The sequence below is a fragment of the Lepeophtheirus salmonis genome, chromosome 7 (assembly GCF_016086655.4).
Source record: "Lepeophtheirus salmonis chromosome 7, UVic_Lsal_1.4, whole genome shotgun sequence".
In the NCBI taxonomy this organism is placed as follows: domain Eukaryota; kingdom Metazoa; phylum Arthropoda; class Copepoda; order Siphonostomatoida; family Caligidae; genus Lepeophtheirus; species Lepeophtheirus salmonis.
The window spans coordinates 36,776,677-36,797,441 of record NC_052137.2 but is presented as its reverse complement, the minus strand read 5'-3'; the positions used below and the strand labels follow the sequence as shown (position 1 = coordinate 36,797,441).

General features: G+C 30.5%; 1 protein-coding gene across 1 annotated transcript in view; it reads left to right on the top strand.

The window, feature by feature from the left end:
- The window catches only part of LOC121121777 (uncharacterized), a 31,571-nt gene extending 11,020 nt beyond the window's left edge, over positions 1-20,551 (top strand). Inside the window, exons 2-5 of the mRNA XM_040716755.2 lie at positions 713-860; positions 9,373-9,703; positions 9,779-10,013; positions 19,879-20,551. Of these exons, the coding sequence (XP_040572689.1) occupies positions 713-860; positions 9,373-9,703; positions 9,779-10,013; positions 19,879-19,982 (818 nt within the window). The 3' untranslated portion in view covers positions 19,983-20,551. The remainder of the gene's footprint in view (positions 1-712; positions 861-9,372; positions 9,704-9,778; positions 10,014-19,878) is intronic.
- Positions 20,552-20,765: the final 214 nt, after the last annotated feature.

Here is a 20,765-nt window from a genome sequence, read left to right as displayed (position 1 = left end):
CACATTGGGCGAGGCCAGAGGGCAGCCATCTTCTCCTTGCAGAAATACTGCACCTTCTTGGACGTTTGTGCTGGGGCGTCGTCGTGGGTAAACATGTAGAAAAGTACTCTTTAATCATGGCAAGAAATATTACCAGAGGACATTTTGAATTGTGCAAATACATAACTGCAAGACTTTTGAAACTGAAGCTACACAGTCTTGAAGAGGATTCTAATTTTTGAGACCTCACTCTGTATAAATAGTTAGATATGGATAATGTCATAATTTATTTTATGTGACTGCTGGTCGGGTATTTCAGAGACTCGCTTAATGTATTAAAATTTATGCTTGGCAACTGGATATGACCACTTAGCGTAGTGATACGCACAAATCAGGCAGTCCTTAAAGCAGGGTCGACTGTATTTATATATTGAAATAAAAAGTACATTACTCAATTTTTGTCTGTCCCCTTCTTTTTTGTGTTATTGCAATGATTTTTGCTTTGTTGCATGGAAAAATATATATAAATATAAATTGTTGTTTTTTAATTGGATGAGAAATATATCCATAATAATAAGTTTTACTCCTTGTATTTTTCTTCTATCTCTTTCTCTCTTTATTTTCCTGTCTAATTTCATATATAAAAAGTTTATTGTCCACCAAAAACTGTTTTATTTTTATTTTCTTATTTATGTATTTATTTTGTTTTATTGTTTCATAATGAAATGTACAGATGAAATAGAAGGCGTTATCCTCAACAATGTCGGAGTCCCTTCCTACGCTATCAATGGAAAAGATGCCACCCTTGTATGTGACTATGATCTGGAGGGACAGGCTCTCTACTCTGTTAAATGGTACAAAAATGGTCTGGAGATATTCAGGTACTCTTTGGTTTATTGCCTGTATAAAAACGCTGCTTAAATACAAAATATATGTACTATACTACAAATGTAAATCCAATTTATTTGACGTTGTGTCTACAGACATAAATTTATGATAAAAATATGATATATACACATACATCATCCCATGACAGATTTGTGGATGAAAAGTTACATATTATTTGACTCTGTCAGCAAAAAATTTGGAAATGGTTAGAAATAAAATCCATGTTTTATGTGCGCATATAGTGCGTCAATATGAAAACAATCCTGAACAAAAATCCAGAAAAGGAAAAAATCCTAACTTATGGTTTTACTTTGTGGCATGTGTTAAGATAACCAAAAATAGTTGCTACAGTTTAAATTTTTCATTTTATTTATGAACCATAGTTGATTCCCAATATGGCCCCTTTCAAATAAATAAATCTCATTCTTTTATTGTGGGCATCAATTTTGGGTACTTTATGTGGAATTTATGGGACACCAAATGAGTTAACTAAATAATTTCCTGATAGAAATTGACGATTAATTCAAAGAAATACAAATTTAACCTATCATCTGTTTTGACAAAAATCCTTTTAGCTTTTTTTTGTGCTGACGAGTCAAATATTTAAGTTCTACAGTTTATCCTGACCTGGGAAATGATCCATCAATGAGACCCCAGAAACCCCAATGAATGGAAAGTAAATTATAAATACTCTCAAATTTTATTTTTTTATTTTATATTTTAAGAAGGAATTACTTTTTTTAACCATCCATGAAAGATCAAAAATTAATTCATGCTTCCTTCTACTGCACAACTTTTTGGGGTTCCGGTCTAAAAATTATAAACCGGTCTGAGACTATTATGATTTTTAGGTGACCGAACTGATTAAGTATTTTTAAGAAGTTTGCTCTGGACCGACCTTACAGATAAATTTGCTTCACATCGGTCTTACAAAAAAATAGATCTCCTTTAAAATTTGGTCTAGAACAATTATAAAAATGAATTGTTGATGAAATAATGTGCGTTAAAAAATGTTAAACACCGGTACAATAACGTCAAATGAAGTTAAATTTATTCGATTAATTATGTTCATATAACTCATATACCAAGATAGGGGGAAAAATTGGTCATAATAAGAAAAAATAAATATCACAATCCAGAATAAGTCATTTACAAAAAATTTGTTTGATTAAATTATGAAAATATTTAAATTATATTTGAATCAATTGAGTAAGACCCACCCTTATATTTATGCTCCATTTACAAAAGGACAAGAAAATAATTTATTATTAATCCCTCGTCTTCTAAATATATTTACCATCTGAATATTTATATAAATAAATTTTGCCTATTTTATACAAATACAAGCGTATAGCTACGTTTTTAATTAACTATGACTTAGCTATACCATAAAATACTACGTTATGTCGGATTTTTTTATAATGAAATAAATATATGTAATATTTTTTTTTAAAATAATACGACACTGATAGTCGGGAAGTATTTAAACGATAAATAACAGATGGTGTGATCGACTTCTTTGTCTAACTAAAAAACTGATTTTGGGCCCTTTTTTGTTTCTTATTTGTCAAAAGGTTGCACAATACAATTATGGTAATGATATGACAGATTTACGGTCCCTATTTATGATACAATTAAATTTCAGTCTAGAGTCTGAGATAGCTGTCTAAACCAAAATATTGGTCAAAATCCGTTCAAGAAAATTATTTGAGACCGAACGGAAACAAAATTACACTACTTTCTACGTGAGAAAGTTCAGTTATAATTACATATCAATTTGTTTGTTTAATATAGGACCTTCGTTTCGCATAAATGGAAAACAATTCATAAATAACTTTATCAAAAGTATATTATCAATATATATATATATGTATGAGTTTGTGTTGAATTAATTACATAAAAGAAGCTTATATGGTTAATTTATTATATGCGAGATTTCTGCAAAAATTTTAATAGGTGTGTTACTTTGAAGAAAAAAAAAGGGATCCAATGAGACCGATCCTAATATCTACAACATTTTGTTATAATTTCGATCAAATAACTCATATATGTATATATATATATATTCATGGTAGATTGATAAATAAGTTATTGATATATGTATAGTGGCTTAAATCGCAGATATCGTACATAGATTCATGTAATATCCACATATTTTATATATAGTATCCTCAAGTTGCTTTAAAAAGAAAGAGAGAAAAAAAAAGATATAAAAGGATGAAGTTATTTGTAAGATTTTATTTTATTTTTTTAAATTTTTATACATATAACTTTTTTTTTATTAAAAACATTTATACATAAAGTATATTAAAATAAGTGATTTAGACAGAACATAAATCTAAAAGAAAGAAATAAAAAGTAAGGAGGGTGATATATTTAAAGAAATATATGTATGTATATATCAGAATAGACTTATTCCAACCTGACATAACCACAATCTTTTGCTCCTTCGTCCCCCCCTCCTCCTCCTCACCTCCTCCTCTTTATCAACTTTCAGAAAAATATTTTTATATATATGTATAAATAAATGGTTGTAATTTAAGAAAACAGTGGTATTTAAACTCTGGTCAAAAAAGTTTGAGTTTTTTACAAATATTTTTTTACAAATATTAGTTTTTTGACAATAAATTCTGATGTTGTGTATTTTCCGGTTCTAGGAAAATTACTCACAGGAAGATTATCATCAGAACATTACAATATGTGGAAACATTTCCCGCAGTTATACTTAAACATGGACTAAAAAGCCCCAGGCTTTACGCGTAATAAAGTGATTCATCTACACATATGTCCAATCTATAGTAGGTCTCAGAATCCGAAGATAATTTTCCCATCTACAGAAAAACAGTTCAACACATGTAAATTGCGGTCGTCATTTTTTGGGGGGAAATTAGTAATAATGGGACAATTAATCGGAAGCGGGAAATGTAGAGTCAGGTGCTTTTCTAAAATTGCATGGGGAAAATAAGGCCTTATGTATTAATTCCTTTTCCAAGTTATGAGAAAATAAAGTTGAAATATTCCCGTAAAAATACCATGTGAATTTATGCCTTTATCCATATTATTTTATAAAAAACCTTCATAAAATTATGTATTTTAAATAAAAAAGGTCAAAAACTTAAAAGAAACAAATTGAACAGAAACTGAACTTTAACAAACGTGTTCTAAAAATTTGGGCTAGATGCAGCAAATGTTATTTTTGTGGAATAAGTTTTGTAAATGTAATGCATATTGGCTAATATTTGGGACCGTACCGAACGTTTCTAAGCGTGAATGATCATTGTACCATACTGGCTTAGCAGTTAGACTCACTAGTATGGGTATAACATCAGTCGACCTACAAATGTACTTATCACACACTATATATAAAGAAATAAATAATTATTTCTGCATGATAATATCTAAATAATAAGTCCACCTATAATAATTGCCAGTTGCCAATAAGAAAGATACAAAAAGGCAAGCGACCACATCTTCTTTCAAATATTTGGCATTCCTATTATCAATCGAGGTTGCGAATTGATAAAAAACAAGAGAATTGAGGAACAAACATAAACACAGTTATATACAAAAAGTAAAAAGAAGGGACATTTTGTTAATTTAATTGTACATCGCAATCTTTCTTCAAATACATTTTCTAGGTCAGATAAAGTAATAGTGTTCAATCAGTCCTATATCAACTAGACCATTCTTTCAACTCGTGTATTATTATTCATGGAAATCGTTCGCAGCTTAGCATTGGTATCAATATTTATGGGGTTTTTTTTAAATTTTTATAAAAGAATTACAAATTTAGATACTAAAAAAACATTAAGCATATATTGAATAAGAGTATGCATATAGTAGATATGTACATTATATTTGAATTCCTACATTTCTAACATGATGTTTTGCCTTGTGTAATTTGGCTTTAAATGTGACTTTGAATTTATTGCTCAATTTCAAGCTATTTACATATTTTCATGATTAAGTACCAGATTAGGTTATTAATCGAAAAATGTATATAAGAACGTTTGCTAAAGGATGCTTGAGGCCTCAATTTTGAAGTAAAAAAACATAAAACTTATTTTAGGTTTGTTCCTCACAAGTATTAATCATTTGAGAGAGTCCGTACAAGCAATTCATGTGCTAAGAATAGAGCATTCAAAATGCTAAGAGACCCTGCACATATATACAAAAATAGAAAAAAATTTGCATGTCATGTTTACAAAATAACGTGTAGGGTGTGCTTTATGAATAAGTATATTTATTTTACTATTATACCTACAGAGATTTATATATATTTATTAGGGGGTGGTTTTTTTTCAAATTTTGATTATGGTTGGTCCAGAAAAGTTGTCAATTGAAAAGAAAATAATAATTGCAAAGTTTTATTGATCTACAATGTCAACTCTAGGTCGCATTTATTGAAATTAATCCATTTTTTGAAATATTAAAACATACACAATTAATTACAAAACAAAACATACCAGAGCTCTTTATCTCACGTACAAGTCGAGAAAATGACACTTGAACGTGATCGACAAATTTCCCTTCGCGTATGCCTTGCATTTTGGTGTCTCCAGGACCACCGTCTACCCCGTCAGCAAGTACAATACATTTGAGAGAAAGAAAGTTCTGCGAGAAAGACCAAACTGGAACCGGAGGAGATAAAGACCATATCTTAGGCTAATCCCCTCAAGAGGACCCATGCAAGACACCAGACTGTCCAGTGATCTATCAAAAAGTGGGTGGAAAGAGCCTTGTGAGGGTAGAGAGGTCACTTTTGATACCAGCAATGACAAAAACCCATCTCTTCCGTTGTAAGACTCTTTTGAATTAGTCTTTTAAGTTTTTTTGAAATTTTTTTTATACTTTTGGCCCCTGTACAGCTCTGATGTCAGCTTCCCTCAACATACACCCGAAAGGCATACAGTGTCCTTCATTAAAACACCAACGACCTTAAAGCCACTTTCAGGCAGTACTGGGAGGCCATGACAGAGGACTATATAAGCAGCGGGTGCCAGGCCTTCTGCTGCCACCTTCAAGCCATCATTACCGCTAAGAGCGGTTACATTAATGGTTAAGAGTGTCACAGCTATTGTCATTATTAATTTTGTTGAAATTATATTCTTAATTAATAAATTATATCTTGTTGAAGTTTAAATGTTCAGAGTGTTTAGATTCTAATGGACCATTTGATAAACTGATTATGATAGATATTATTTTAACCTATAGAAAATATAAATATATATATTTTTTTTTCAAAAGCCCTTTCTTTTGCAACGGAGCAAAAAGAAAGAACAACATTAAAAGTCAGGCTGTAATTTACAACGTTATTAACTTTACCTTTCGCTCCTATTCCATTTTTAAATAATCAATTAAGACATAAAGTTTGATTCTTTCCCCGAATTGGAACAACTCCTTCTATTGAAATGATCATTTTTGAAAGAAAAATGAAAATATAAGTATAAAAATGTGTTCATATATTCCTTGACTTAAAAATTAAATGTTAGCATAAAAAAGGTGTTCATCAAAAAAGATACAGAAGAGTATCTAGTTCTTCATATCTAACAAACATAATAATTAGGGAATTATTTAGATCATCACGCGCATCGTTCGCAAAAACAAAAGTTCAAATAAATATACAGGGCACAAGCAAACTAAAAATATATATATATTCCGCAAGTTGGTGTGACAGTCTGTAGCTTTTGTTTGAAAAAAAATATGGTGCATCCTCAAAATATATTTTAGAGGGCCCTCTATATGAGTAATATCGACGCATATTATGTTTATTAAATAATATTATTGTTCAGGGAGTTGTGGGATTTTGCCACAAGATGGCGCCACTCCCTGTCCCTTTGTTTACAAACGAATTTAAGTGAAAAACGCTCAGCCTCAATTAAATATTAATGGGTATATTTTGACTGGTTTTGAATAGCGATTAAAATCTATCCTTGTGTTGCTATAAGTTAAAAAAAAAAGATAAATTTTTTTACAAACATAATTTACTCATGTAAAAAAAGTTATAAAATGTAGTAAATCATATTTGCTCATAGTTGGAAGATAATTGAAGTAAAAGACAAAATTTTCAAAACTCCTAATTTGTTAGCCATCATTTTTCTTTTTCTAAAATGCATATGAGGCGTATGAGCCAAAAAACTCGAAAATCCGAGTAGATATTCATCAAGTTTATAGACTCATGCAGTATCTTTATTTCGTTGGAGTTCAATTTTTCTATATGTAAACGTTCATAAATACAATATACATACATATAGAATACATTTAATATCCATTTATGAAAGAAACGATAATTTATATTTTTTTGAAAGAGGGCCATTAGTTTTAATTAGATCTTTATTTTAATTTGCAAAATCATTATGATATAAGCATTTAGGGAATACTAAAGGAGGTTAAACATTGAATATTTTCTTCATTGCTTTTCAATATATGTATATTGTATAAACTACTTGCTCATAATCAAAGGAAATCAGTATAAATCGTTGCGGATAATCGTATAATAATATTTGCTATTATATTTCATTTTTTATTTTACATCATTGCAATGGATTCCTATCTCATTAGTACATAGTTAGAATACATTCATGCATGAATGCTTAGACCTCCATTATAATCTCCCGTTTTAGGGATACTTTTTGAATGAATGCGAGAACAGATCTCAATGTTAATTTATGAAAATAATGTAATTAAATTTCAGTAACAAAACTTGTCGGATGCAAGAGCATCTTTTAAGCACTCTTGTAAAAAAAAATTGTTTCCGGCCAACCCCGAAAAATAACTTTATAATCAATGAATGCGAATTTTTTAAATCAATGTAATGATAAAAAACTCGCAAATGTCGTCATCATTCAACCCTTTTTATCCTTAAAACAATAGTTGTACAACGTGTTAAGTTTATAAAGTACAATTTTAAGGTCATATAAAAGGTCAAAGGTCAACTTCTTATATTTTTAAAGTTTGTACTATGGTATCAAAGTTGTAGGGTGACTTGTGAATTCGATTTTCTTTTAAATTTTAATGATAAAACTATGTTTGTAAAGTTTCAATGTTCAAAGGGCGTTTTTTGTCTTCTATAGTCATTTGAAAGTTGTTGTTTTTTTTCAACGACATTCCCTATTTATAAAGGGATTCAGAGGTTTCAATTTTAAAGTTATGTTGCTGAATTACAAAAGTTACATTTAAGTTCATTTTCTCAAGTAAAACAGAAGAATATAATCCTTATTTTTCATTTTGAAAAAACACAAATTGTAGCCCAAGGAATTACTAAGTAGGGCTAAAATTAAATTTTATTTTATTTTTGTTGTACCGTGAAATCATACAACTTAAAAATTAAAAATGACCTCTTTAAACAAATTAATATTAATATTTGTAAGAGTTATTTATATTTCTTATTTGAAAAAATATTAATGTATATTTTGATTATCAAGCAATCAAGGTTTAATGATAATAAATAAAATGATACTCGCTGTAGACAATGAGAGTAGAAAATTTGGGATATAAATGTCATTTCCATATTTCTTAAGATCAAAACAATCAGACCAAATCATATACAGTGGTATAATCTTTATGAAGTCAAATTAAATGTCGTTCAGGCTTGCACATAATTGGTTGTGTGATCTTGTGCACCATCCTGTTTGAACAAATAAGACGATTTGCCCGATTTTTTGGTAATCTCGATGATCTGTGGGATCACTTTGGACTTCAAAATGTCCAAGTATTCATCTTTATAACCCTGTACTCAATATCGAAGCAAAGCTGTTGACCCCGAGCTGCTAGACGATATCTGAGGCGTCATGGGCGGATCAGATCAAAGTTGCAATCTCCAACCTTTTTGAGCTACATTTGTTTGCAATATCCCGTATGAAAGATAATGACAACAGATTTTAATTAAATGTGCACAACTTTATTAATGAAATTTTTTACATCTCTCAAAAATACAGTTAAAGAAATGGTGCAAGATTTATTCACACTCAGTAAATACAAAGGGATTTTTTTTGTTGACTTATTGATTATAATTGAGAAACCGAATTTTGCCATTTCAAAATACAAAAAAAGGTTACTAGTTTTAGCAACTTGAACTGTATCAAACTCACAGCTACCTAAAGGGCAATGGTTGTACATTTAATGTTCTATGAAGACTAATTTACTTTTAAAATATATGGGAAACTTTTTCATTTAAAATACTAGATCTCTTTGAAGCTTTTAAAGTAGGTTGCTAATAAAAAAACTTAAAAGAAAGAGGAGACAAGAATATTAGAATAACATCGAAACAAAAAAAAAGCATGTACCTCTATTATAATAACTCATTCACACACTTTTAATCAAAAAAATTACTTAGGATATGACTTGTAGAGGGCGAGGGGAATAAACTGGCCAAAACCCCCCATTTCTAACAATAAAGTGAATCAAAAGATTTGGGGTCATATAACAAATTAAGACTGCAATATTCGATCCAAAATTTGAGACACTCTCATTCACATAATATTATGTTTTTTCTTTTCCCCCTAGATATTTACCTTCAAATAATGTACCCGTAACAACATATGCTCGTCCAGGAGTCAAAGTGGATACGAGTCGCTCAGATGAATTCCGTATAACGCTACGTAATTTAAACTTGAAAAGTACTGGTCGATACCGGTGTGAAGTGTCCACCGAGGCTCCTACATTTGCTACAGTCTCAAGTTATGGTGATATGATAGTGGTTGTAATTCCAAGCAATGGACCTAAAATCCATGGTGGAAAAGTTAGATATAGGCCCGGAGATGCGGTGAATGTGAATTGTACTTCAAGAAAATCAAAGCCTGCGGCAAATCTTGATTGGTCCATCAATGGTGAGCCTGTAAGTTTAAGAGATAATTAAGATATTTACAAATCAAAAACATTTGAGTAATATTACGTTTCCTAATTTTGAAAGGCGAACGACTCGATGCTGGTTCACTATCCCATTCATAATACATCTCACGGACTTCATACATCCACCCTGGGTCTCAGTTTCAAAGTTCTCCGTGATCATTTCCACAATGGGGACATGAAACTCAAGTGCACAGCTACTATTGCCTCGATATATTGGAAGTCAAATGAACGCTCCGCTGAGGGACTTAAGCGAAAGAGAAATTCTGCACCATTCTATAGTGAAGAGTATAATCAAGGTAATTAGAAGTGCATGTTTCAAAATCAATTATCTCTTAATTTTGCGTATCTACATTTTGTGATATGTGAAGTAATACTCCTAACTCTAATTATCAAATTAGCTCTCGATCAGATGTAGGTTGTATACATTAATAGAGGTTGGACTGATGATCAAAATAGTTTAAACAAGGGAGAGCAACATAACTTCCTATTTGCAAAATATGTTTTACAGGATATATATTTTCTACAAAAAGATCCAAAAGGAAATTAGTATCATGTCTTATAATTGTGGAAGATTAGTTAATTATTTAATCAGTTATTGGCTTTTGTGCAAAGGTCTTGCATATTTTGGTTTTTCCAGAATAAATCCAGATCCAATTACACGATTTTAATAAACCGCAACAATTTGAGCTCTTTTGTATCCAAGGAGTTATTTCCGAACAAAGAATTTTGCAAATTTTAAATTATGAAAATGGATTGATTTTTGTATCATAGAAAGTGAAGCAATTAACTGATTTTCATCAATTGAACCAATATAAACTGAGGAACTAAATTGCAATTAGTTGAATTTTATAAAATATTTTGGTAAAACATTTTTTGCCAATATTTATTTTGGACGACAAATGCACGTTCCTCCCTACTCCAACGCATGATAGAGACTGGCTGTATTTTCAAGAAAACTTTAGAGGCTTGCCTCTAAAATGAAACCAAATGTATCCCGCTATTAATTCTACTGCCTAATTGCCACGCAATAAAAAAAAGTTATGTTACTGCATCCTGTTAATTTTGAATTACACACAAATGTAATATTCCCTTTATAAAGAAAAAAGCAGTCATCTCAAAGTCTAAAAAATTAGAATTAAGTTAATTCCTCTCTTAATTGTTTCGAATTATATTAAATTAGTTTTATAAATTTAAATTGTATAAATGGGACAGTAGCAATGAACAATTAAGGAATTTAAAAGTAGGTGATTAGAAACCATTTACCTTGCATTGTCTCATAAAATTTTATCAGTTCTAACAGTGGGATGTACAATGTACACCTCATTGTACACTGTACATACATGTAAAGGAGAGCAGAGCTAATTGGGGCGCAGAGTAATTTGACGTTCGCCATTCTCACAAATTTCTATAAGCTTTGCTCCAATAACCACCTTTTAGTTCTGCATTAGTTAGTATTACAAATACGTTATACTAGTAAATTTATTATGCCATGATTATTTAATCAATTTATGTATTTTTAGCGGTGGTACTTAGCATTGCTGGGTAATATGGTGTCCCCCTAAAAGTCAACTTTTGCTTAGTATAAAAGATACCCCCCCCCCATAAATTATCGGTGTTAATCTCCGTTTTTTTTATCACGCCAAAACTACTCAATACTTTTATCAATTCGTATGAATTCTTGCTTCAAGAATAAAAGGATGATAATAAGATACCAGTTTTTTTGTTTTTTTTATTCAAATTTTAACATTTACTGTAAATGCATATGAATTATGCATACAATAGAGTACTAGGAAAACTGCCCTAGAGAAAATTGCCCCTGAAAGATTGCCCTGGAGGAAAATTACCAGTTAGGAAAATTGCACGCGAGAAAATTGCCTGTATTTTGTTCAGACTTCATGATCCATAATAACACAGTATAAATTCGCCTAATATTATTTATGACAAATATTTAAACATATTTGTTTGCTCCATCCACCCAAGGGAGTACCTTCAAGTGTGAGTAATATTATTGCAATATAATTTCCTTGCTATTTTTTAAATTCAATCCAATCTTCTCAGAAATTATTATAGAGGATTGGTAAAGAGGGAGGAATAAATATTTTAAGACCTTTTAAAATATGGTTGCTTACCTTCCGCCTTCGGATTGGCCCGGGGGTAGTGTGGGATTGGTAAAAACCACCGCCAATTCATCAATACATCTAAGGAACCCCTCTAATATAAAAAAATAGTTACAAGCTCTCAGGTTGTGCGGGATACTTGGGAGTATCCCTGGATCCTTAAAAACCACCGGCAATGCATTATATACATCCAAAGAACCCCTTTAATACCAAAAAATAGTTTAAGGCCTCGGTTTGCAAATTGAAAAATGCTTTTTTTCTGTTTTTTTTTTACACCATTTAACTATATTTTCTCATAGTAGCTACGTTACATGCAAATAATATTATTTGTATTTCAATATTCATATCAATAATAGTTTTTTCTTTAATTTTTTAATGGTTACCATGAAGTACCACGCGTAATCCGAGGGCTTGGCACTATTTTTTTTTATATGAGAGGTGTTCCTTTGATGAACGTGATGGTTTGGCGGTTGTTTTTAACTATCCTACACTATCCCCGGGACCCAAGCCAACCCAAGGACTTTGAACTAGTTTGTGATGTTAGAGGGATTTTAATAATCCCCCACTACCCCCGGGACACTAGCCAATCTGAGGGTGGAGATAATTCAACCATATTTTAAAAGCCCCTAAGCTATTAATTACCATACTTCCTCATCTTATACTTCAATAGCCTGAGCAAAATACGGGCAATTTTCCTAACTGGCAATTTTCCTCCAATACAATCTTCCACGTGCAATTTTCTACCGGCAATTTTCCATGCAGGATGTAATATATAACAATAACAAAAACAAACCGAAACAGTGCACTTGTAATACAAGCACACGCCAGTAATATTTCATTAATCCAACTACATTATTATTTCTTATATCCAAAATATGAACTATATCAGGGTTCACTATATACAGTGCACCCTGTATATACGTTCGATGCTATATGCACAGGCCCACAACATTTCATTATTAAGACTACATAGTTGTTTCAGAAGATAAAAACATGTTTATATACAGTGCACCCCGTAACTCTTTTTCATAAATTCAGACCCACACACTTTCCCTCATTAATAATGATAATTACATTATTACTTAACATTAGAGCCCCCTTTATGTAAGAAAAATATTAATTTATCCCTTTCACATATAAGGTTTCATAGAGAATAAGGGTCTCCACAAATATAATTTATATATTAATTTGCCTATGTAGGGTTTATTTTTATTTTTTATTCATGAATCTCAGATTCATCATTTTTAAACCTGAAATGCACTCAACTAAACATATTTTAAATCATTTTTGAGTATTAAGTATTATTGAAATGATAGAATAATGGATTAATTCATCTGGATTGTACATGTTGGAAATATCTAATGTAGGTACATGCGAGGCTTTTCTTTTAAACTGTATAAATACAATGTGTAATAAATATCTCATTGATGCTTCAATGACTTGGATGGAGCTTCCTGTATTTCCATTTCCATCGTTTTACCCCTTTCTTTAAAAAGATAGGTTCTTCTAATATTGATATCGTGCTGTTCTTGTTTTTTTCTTCTGATAGAGGTCAATGCTCTCTTTATATGCACATAACATGTACAATAGGGTGGATTGGATTGAGTAAGTTTGATTAACTTCTTATATCCAAAGTATATAAAAACCACCATTTTTGGAAATTTATGTAAATAAGTAATTTTGAAACTCCACATTCGTGTTTTATTGGATCCAGCTTTTGGCAGGATTTTTAGCTAATCATTCAACGAAAGTTTTTTTGATCCTTGCTTGCTAATACGTTTGAATTTTGAAAATAAGAATGAATTATATCATTAATATATATATTGTAGGTTACCAACATACTTTAATAAAAAATGTAGGGTCACGTTGATTTCCAGAATTTTCACATCCCTATCTATACTAATAAAGAAAATTTCATCGACGCCTAATAATTCACATCAGTGCCAGGAACATTCACTAGTATCTAATAAGGAAGTAATTCTATAGCATTGAGCACGAAATTGGCCATTAAATTTTTCGAATCGAAATTATACTCTAAAAAAAAGAGACTTTATAGGCCAAATCTACTACGATTGAAAATTTTAAAGATCATTTTTGTGTTATTTGGCTTAAATGTGGGTTTTAGCCAGTGTACCTTCCAATACTTATTTTATAAAAAAGTCAATAAAAAGACCAACAGTCCCAAAACAGCCAACATATTCGTAAAACAGTCATCAATAAACCAACTTAATAACACAAGAAAATTCCAAATATAAGGTCATTTGTAAAACAATGTGATAAATAAGTTAAACACTGATCTGCTCCTCATTTAGAGTCAACTTCAGTCGTTTTATTGAGTCTAATTGTTTCCTAACAACAAAGCATTTGTATACGTACTACTAATGTTGTGTTGAAGACTATAGTCAAGTCCATTTTAGTCGGGTCCATTACTTCATTTCAGTCCTGAAAACTTATAAATTTCGGGCCTTGATTTATTTATTTTATTTTTATAAATGTTTTATAAATTCTTTTTTAATCAGTTTTGGTACTGACAATCCCATAGACTGATGGTCCTAAAGACCGTTCAACGAACCAATAGGACTAAGACCGGACTAGACCGAATAAATAAGGTCAGACATAACACTATGTACATATTGGTACTTATGTATTATGAGTTTTAGTGAGATTGAATAATAGTTTTGCTCTTTATTCTATTTTTAAATAGGTTAGAATTCCTTACTTCCTTCCGGCCGATATATTTACATATCATTAGGAGGTTATTCATTGAAAAGTTCTCTTTCTACTTATTTAAGTTTTTAAGTTGTACTACTTTACACTTTCATGCATTCTACTTTGTAGATTCTGTTTAGAAATAGGGTAAATAAATACTAATAAATTGAATTCAATATTGTGCTAGATGGCGCCTAAATAAATAACTCAATTCTTTAAGCCTTATGGTACAAAATTTTGAATAAAAACTGTCAAGAGAGCAAGATAATCTTATGTTAGAGTGACATCAAAATTTGACACTCGAATAAATTACATGATATAACTTATAACCAAAGCTATAATACAAATTAATAGAACGCACCTGTTACCTTAAGGTAATTTTCTTGGCTTTTAGAAAGCCCCCTACAAGATGTTGCATTTGATTACCCCATACGACGTTACTTAATCTTTTCCCCTCTATTTGTAGAAATCACTTTGTCAATTCAATTAAAGGAGTAAATGCATAGAGGTTGTGTAGTTATTTATTGTAAAATTCACGGGAGCCTCAGCATTCTGTAGTTGAAGAAAAATCTTCTCGTAATTAATTTAATTTATAAAAGACTTATCACGTTGTCATAGTTGCACCACATGGAAGTGGATGATCAAAATATATTGGACAAAGCCTTAGCCGATGGTGGTTGTTGGAGTACACGAGTATTTAGAATGGAAACTTAAGAAACTGTTGATTTATGATTAATAGAATATACAATTTTGATTTGAACATTTTGACAAAATGAAATATTATCGGGTCTAAAAACCTAGTAGCCACATTTTGAGTTTTTAAATATCAACAATTTTACATGTTCTTCGAAAAAAATGAAATAAAAACACAAACGCATATTTTTGTGTTAAGATGATTGAAAAGACAACAGTTACGGGCTTATTACTTTTTTGAAGTATTTGTACTTTGTTTTTTTGTGTGAGTAACAACATGCCTTCAATAAATCTTTATTAATATAACAAAGTTTATCTGTATGAATGAATGTATGTTGTAATGAAAAACAGTCAATTTTTAATCTACGAAATAATGTAGTCATATGAATATACATATTTTTTATCTAAGAAATAACAATGTACCGGTAGTTGCATAAATACGCGGACTATTTGAGGCAAATAATTAAATGTGTAATAAAATTCGTATGACGTATTTTTTTTGAGAATTATATAATAGATAATTTTTTCTTTTAATAAAATTTAATATAACTACTGAATATAACCGCCATCAGCTGCTATGACACCCTCCAAGCGCCCGCTGAAGGCCTTGCACACATTGATGATGTAATGGTCTTCCATGGCTGCCCATTGCTCATTGACGCAGCCTTCAATGAGTCCAAATTCGGGTGGCGGGTAGCACAGGCCTTCTTCTCAATTTGCCACCACACACTGTGGTCAAGGGGATTCAAATCAGGTGATTGAGGTGGCCAAATGTTTTGTTCCAAAATGGTATGTTGGCAGCGACCAATCCTGAGTCATTCTAGAGGTATGGGCAGGTCTTTCAGATCTTTTCCCACCTTGACAAGCTGGTGGACCTTGAACACAGTAGTCCTGGATAGTCTAGTGTCCTTGATTATCTCCTTGACAGACCTACAGTCAACGAAGGAGAGTGGCAACCATATGACGTTTGGCCTCGTCATTCATCGTAAACGACTTTGTTTGATGCGAGTAAGAAAAAAAAAACAAAGGCAAAAGATTTACCGAGTTACTTGTGCTGGAATTTTTTATTTCCAGTCACGGAAACTCGAGATATAAGCGTTTAAAAATTAGTCGGCGTATTTATGCAATTACAGGTATATATATTATTAATGAAATTTCGAAGGTTTTTTTTACATATAGTATGTAGCTAAGGCTCAGCCCAGTAGAACTCTAGAGACTACATACATTACTTCCAAGCTCATCAGCCATAACAGAAAATTAATTTATTTTCAAGCTTGTATTATTATTCCCTCATTCTTGATGAGAGAACATCTAAGTGTTGAGTAACTACGCGTGAGTGTGCTAATGAAATAATATGTTTGAATAAAAATGTCGGATTTCTGGAAGAGTTGTCTTTTATAATTTTAAAGCAACATTTGTCTTTTAATCGACGCATAATCACTCCAGACAATGCCGGATACTTCACCTGCGTTTTCATAATAACATAAAAAGTGAATAACACAAGTTAACAAAAACAAATTACTTTTGAATTCATATTGAGGCATAAATGTACTTGACACGCTAATTACGAGTCTTTACTTAGCTTTTTCCGTATCAAATTTAGTTTGCCAAGAATTTTCAATTTTTACCCTCTTGATGGAGAAAAAAAAATGAACAATAGTGTATTATTTACCAAATTTTATTTGGACTTCAATGTATTTGCTTCTATTTTATAAGCAAATATATCTTGAGAAGTTGCAATTTAAAGGTTAAAAGGCTACAATATTTTATGGGTTTGATTGAAGAAAAAAAAAACACCTCAATTTTTCAATTGTTTTCTCGCCAATGTAGTTCATTAAAAGCGTAAATAATACGGGTATCTACGTGGTCGATTAACTATAATTAATTGGTCTATTAGAATTTGATGCTTGAACACTTGAATTGAACAAATAAATAAATAATGTCACTTACTCGCTATTATTTACTCCCTTGCCTCTTGATAAATGTATTCACCTATATTAAAAGATAAATGAGGCACAAGAGAAGAGCAGGAGATAGATCATTACTAATTTATCCAAGAAAATTACTTTTTTGTATATTATTTTGAAATTAGACTTGTTATTCCCCTTTAGGAAATAACAAATTCAATTTAAATAAATATATTGATATTGATTTCGATTCTAGGAATATTACACTCAAAAAAGTTGTAATTAATAGAAAATTGCAATCTCTGTATAATTGCCTGCAATTATACAATATATGTAGTGATGAAAATTGCGTGTATTTTGGGCATGTAAAAAAAAGGAAAGGGAAAATCAACTTGTTCACCAGATAATTTGACGAATATTTTTAAGGGGAGTAGCTTAGTTCTCATGACGTTTCATTGGATCAGCACCAAACACCTGAGAAAATGCGGGAGAGAGAGAAGGAAATAAGCAAGTATATGGCTAAAATTCCTCTGATGTCGATTCTCAATTCTACTCTGATTCCCACAAGGATTTATAATTATACTTCGGCAACAACTCCTTCAGGTTACTCTACGTCTTTATGAGCAGATACGAATGTTTAATCAGGTCTTGATTATATAATTGACTAATGTATAAATAATAGTAGAAAGAAGGTCACTAACCAGGTGTTTAATAATAAAGACAATAGCTGAGGTGAAAAAATCCTTCTTCAGATTACTAAGTATTAAAAAAAGAGCTAAAAAACACACTCGATATTCATTATTATATTTAAAACCTACATATCTATCTTCAATGAAGGATCAAAGTCATTTAGATAATTTTATATATTTTTACTATAAAGATTTGACATTATTACCATTTAATTAAAGGAATTAAAGATAATTCAGAGGCACACGTGGAAGACGGTTATAGTTCCCTTCAAAAAATAGGAAGGTTCAAGTCAAAATTAGTAAATCAACTCACTATTCAAAATAGTTATAAGTTTAATTATCAAAAACTAAGATAAGATAAGAAAATTATGTTTATACGACGGTAGGCCATTCATTTATATAGAATATGATTTTAAATCTGCACCCTTCAAGTAAAAAAATTAAGTATTACATCTACTGTCGTATATTGTGTTCTCTAAACAGATTCTAAGGAAAGAGATGACATACAAATCAATAGACGAATAAAAAATATCACATTGAATATTGAGAGGAATAAAATTGTCAACTTACACTAGGAACATCTTTTTACTCGTGTTATTGTTATGGTGAAATAAAAGTTGATGAAAATTTTCTAAATTTCTCATATGTGAATAGAAAACCCGCTGAGTATTTGCAGAATAAGATATATCAGAGTCTCAATGCACTGTGTCGAAAAAGGGAGGATGTTAGGGGTCAGTCTTATGCCATTAATAATAGCAATGGTCTGCAAAGAAGGATCTAGAGAGACGTTCAAGAAAAACTGTACTCGCCATGTCATACCCCAAAATTGAATTTGATTATTTTAATTCACATGTATATCTAATATATTATAAAAAATAATGATGAAAAAATTAAAACTTTCCAATTTATATAACGTTTTTGAAGTTACTTAAATTTTTGAAATGACCCACCAGTGGCTCATTTCGCAAGCAACATGCCCCCCCCCCAAAAAAAAATGTTACATGCGCACATGTAATTAATATGCAATGTGAATAATGGCTTAAATATTATTGACTCTTATTGCATTTCAAATCATAGAAACTAATTTTAAAACCAAAAAGTATTACTGTCTTTAAAAGTTAGTTTAGTTTGGTAAAAAAAAGTTATAAAAACATTTTATCAAATTGGCTTGTGGAAAATAATAAATAATAATTTTCAAGAAAAATATCATTTTTCAAAACTGTAATGTTGTTGAGCGACTTCTAAAACTATTTTAATAATCTTCAAAAATTGTAAGTCATGGTTTCTTTCCCAAGTACAATACTTAAAGTCTATTTGAATTCTATATTTATGAAAAAGAAAAAAGTTAAAAATAGACCAGTATATAGCGATTAATTGACCGATTCGACCCATTTAAAGATGGAACTGACACATTTAAGGATCCGTAGATAGTTTTCCCATCCATATGAATACTGTTGAACATAGTTAGCAGTTGTCAAAGCTACTATTACAAAGAAATATTTGATAAATAGATGGGGATCTTGTTTTTTAAAGCGGCAGTGATGGTTTTTATCACCTCAAAGTCCTAAGATTATGATATATAGCCCATTGAAATTGAGCCATTCTATGGTTTTTTGTTTTGTTTGTTTTTTGGAAGTAACTGGAGTATTGTATTTTTAAAACTGTTAGCCTACACTAATTCTGTCACCATTGGGTGAAATTTTGTTATTTTATACCGCTCCCCACCCCCACTCCCCATTTGATTTTTCCACAGAAATCAATCCTCTGTGTACGATTTATTAAACGACCAATACATGCATGGAATTATAGACAAATAGAATGATTACCTATGCTGCTTAGCTTTTTTCCCCTCATGAAGGAATGGAGTAAAAAAGGACGTGGACTCTTTCCCCCTCCCCCTTTTTCCAACCAATCACTTCCCTCAATTGGGAATAAAAATTATGCTTGATTATTCCAAGTCTCTAGGATTCCATGATGCATCCAAAATTAATTATAATCGCTCTATATAAATATAATGTGACATTATTTCTATAATTTATTTTTTAGGTCCAGATTTCTTCAATCTACTAAATGGACAAAGCTCTCTTTGGAAAAGCTATATTGCCCCTTTGATTGGCCTTGCGCTCCTTGGATCTCTTTTCCTGGTTTGAATTCATCTCTTTATTATACATCACCACAATAAAAATTAATTTATAGACCCTCAAGTTGTTTTTCTTTATTTTCATAACTCTCCCCTTTAAAGGATTAAAATTATTAAATATATAAAAATATAATAATTATTTGTTTAGTCACGGAGCAATTTTGTAATATCAGCTTTTTTCACTTCTTTTTTTTCTTCTTTGAGTAATACAACCCCCCCCTTCCAAACTAATCATCATAATTAATTAATTTCTTCTTTTTTTTTTTAATCCCATTTATACACAACGTATTTCAAAGCTATTTCTTCAATAGTCTCTTGTTTTTGTTTAATTAATACTATTATTTATTTACGGACTATTTCAATATTTCCAAAGTTTCATAATTATAATTATTATCATTGAATATATTATTTATAACAATGTTGAAAAGTATATTTTTCCTTCGATTATTACAAATATAATTGATTCCAATCATTATTAGATACTATTTAACACACTTACATCATGTGAACAATACTATTTTTTATGTCTCTTCAATATTTTTTTTCTATATAAAATATATTTATTACAAAAAACCAAAATTCACTTGTCTCTCCTTGAAGGTGAAAAAAATAATGGTATTAGATGTGTTAATCGTGTTTTTGGTGGGTGAAAGATCTCGTAAAAGATAATGAAAAATATCAATAAAAAACCGTCAAATGAAATTAGAAAGTAAATATATATATTATTACAATTTAGAGATGGTAATCTAATTTAATCTTGGCAGTTACATATATGTATAATGTGCACATCTAA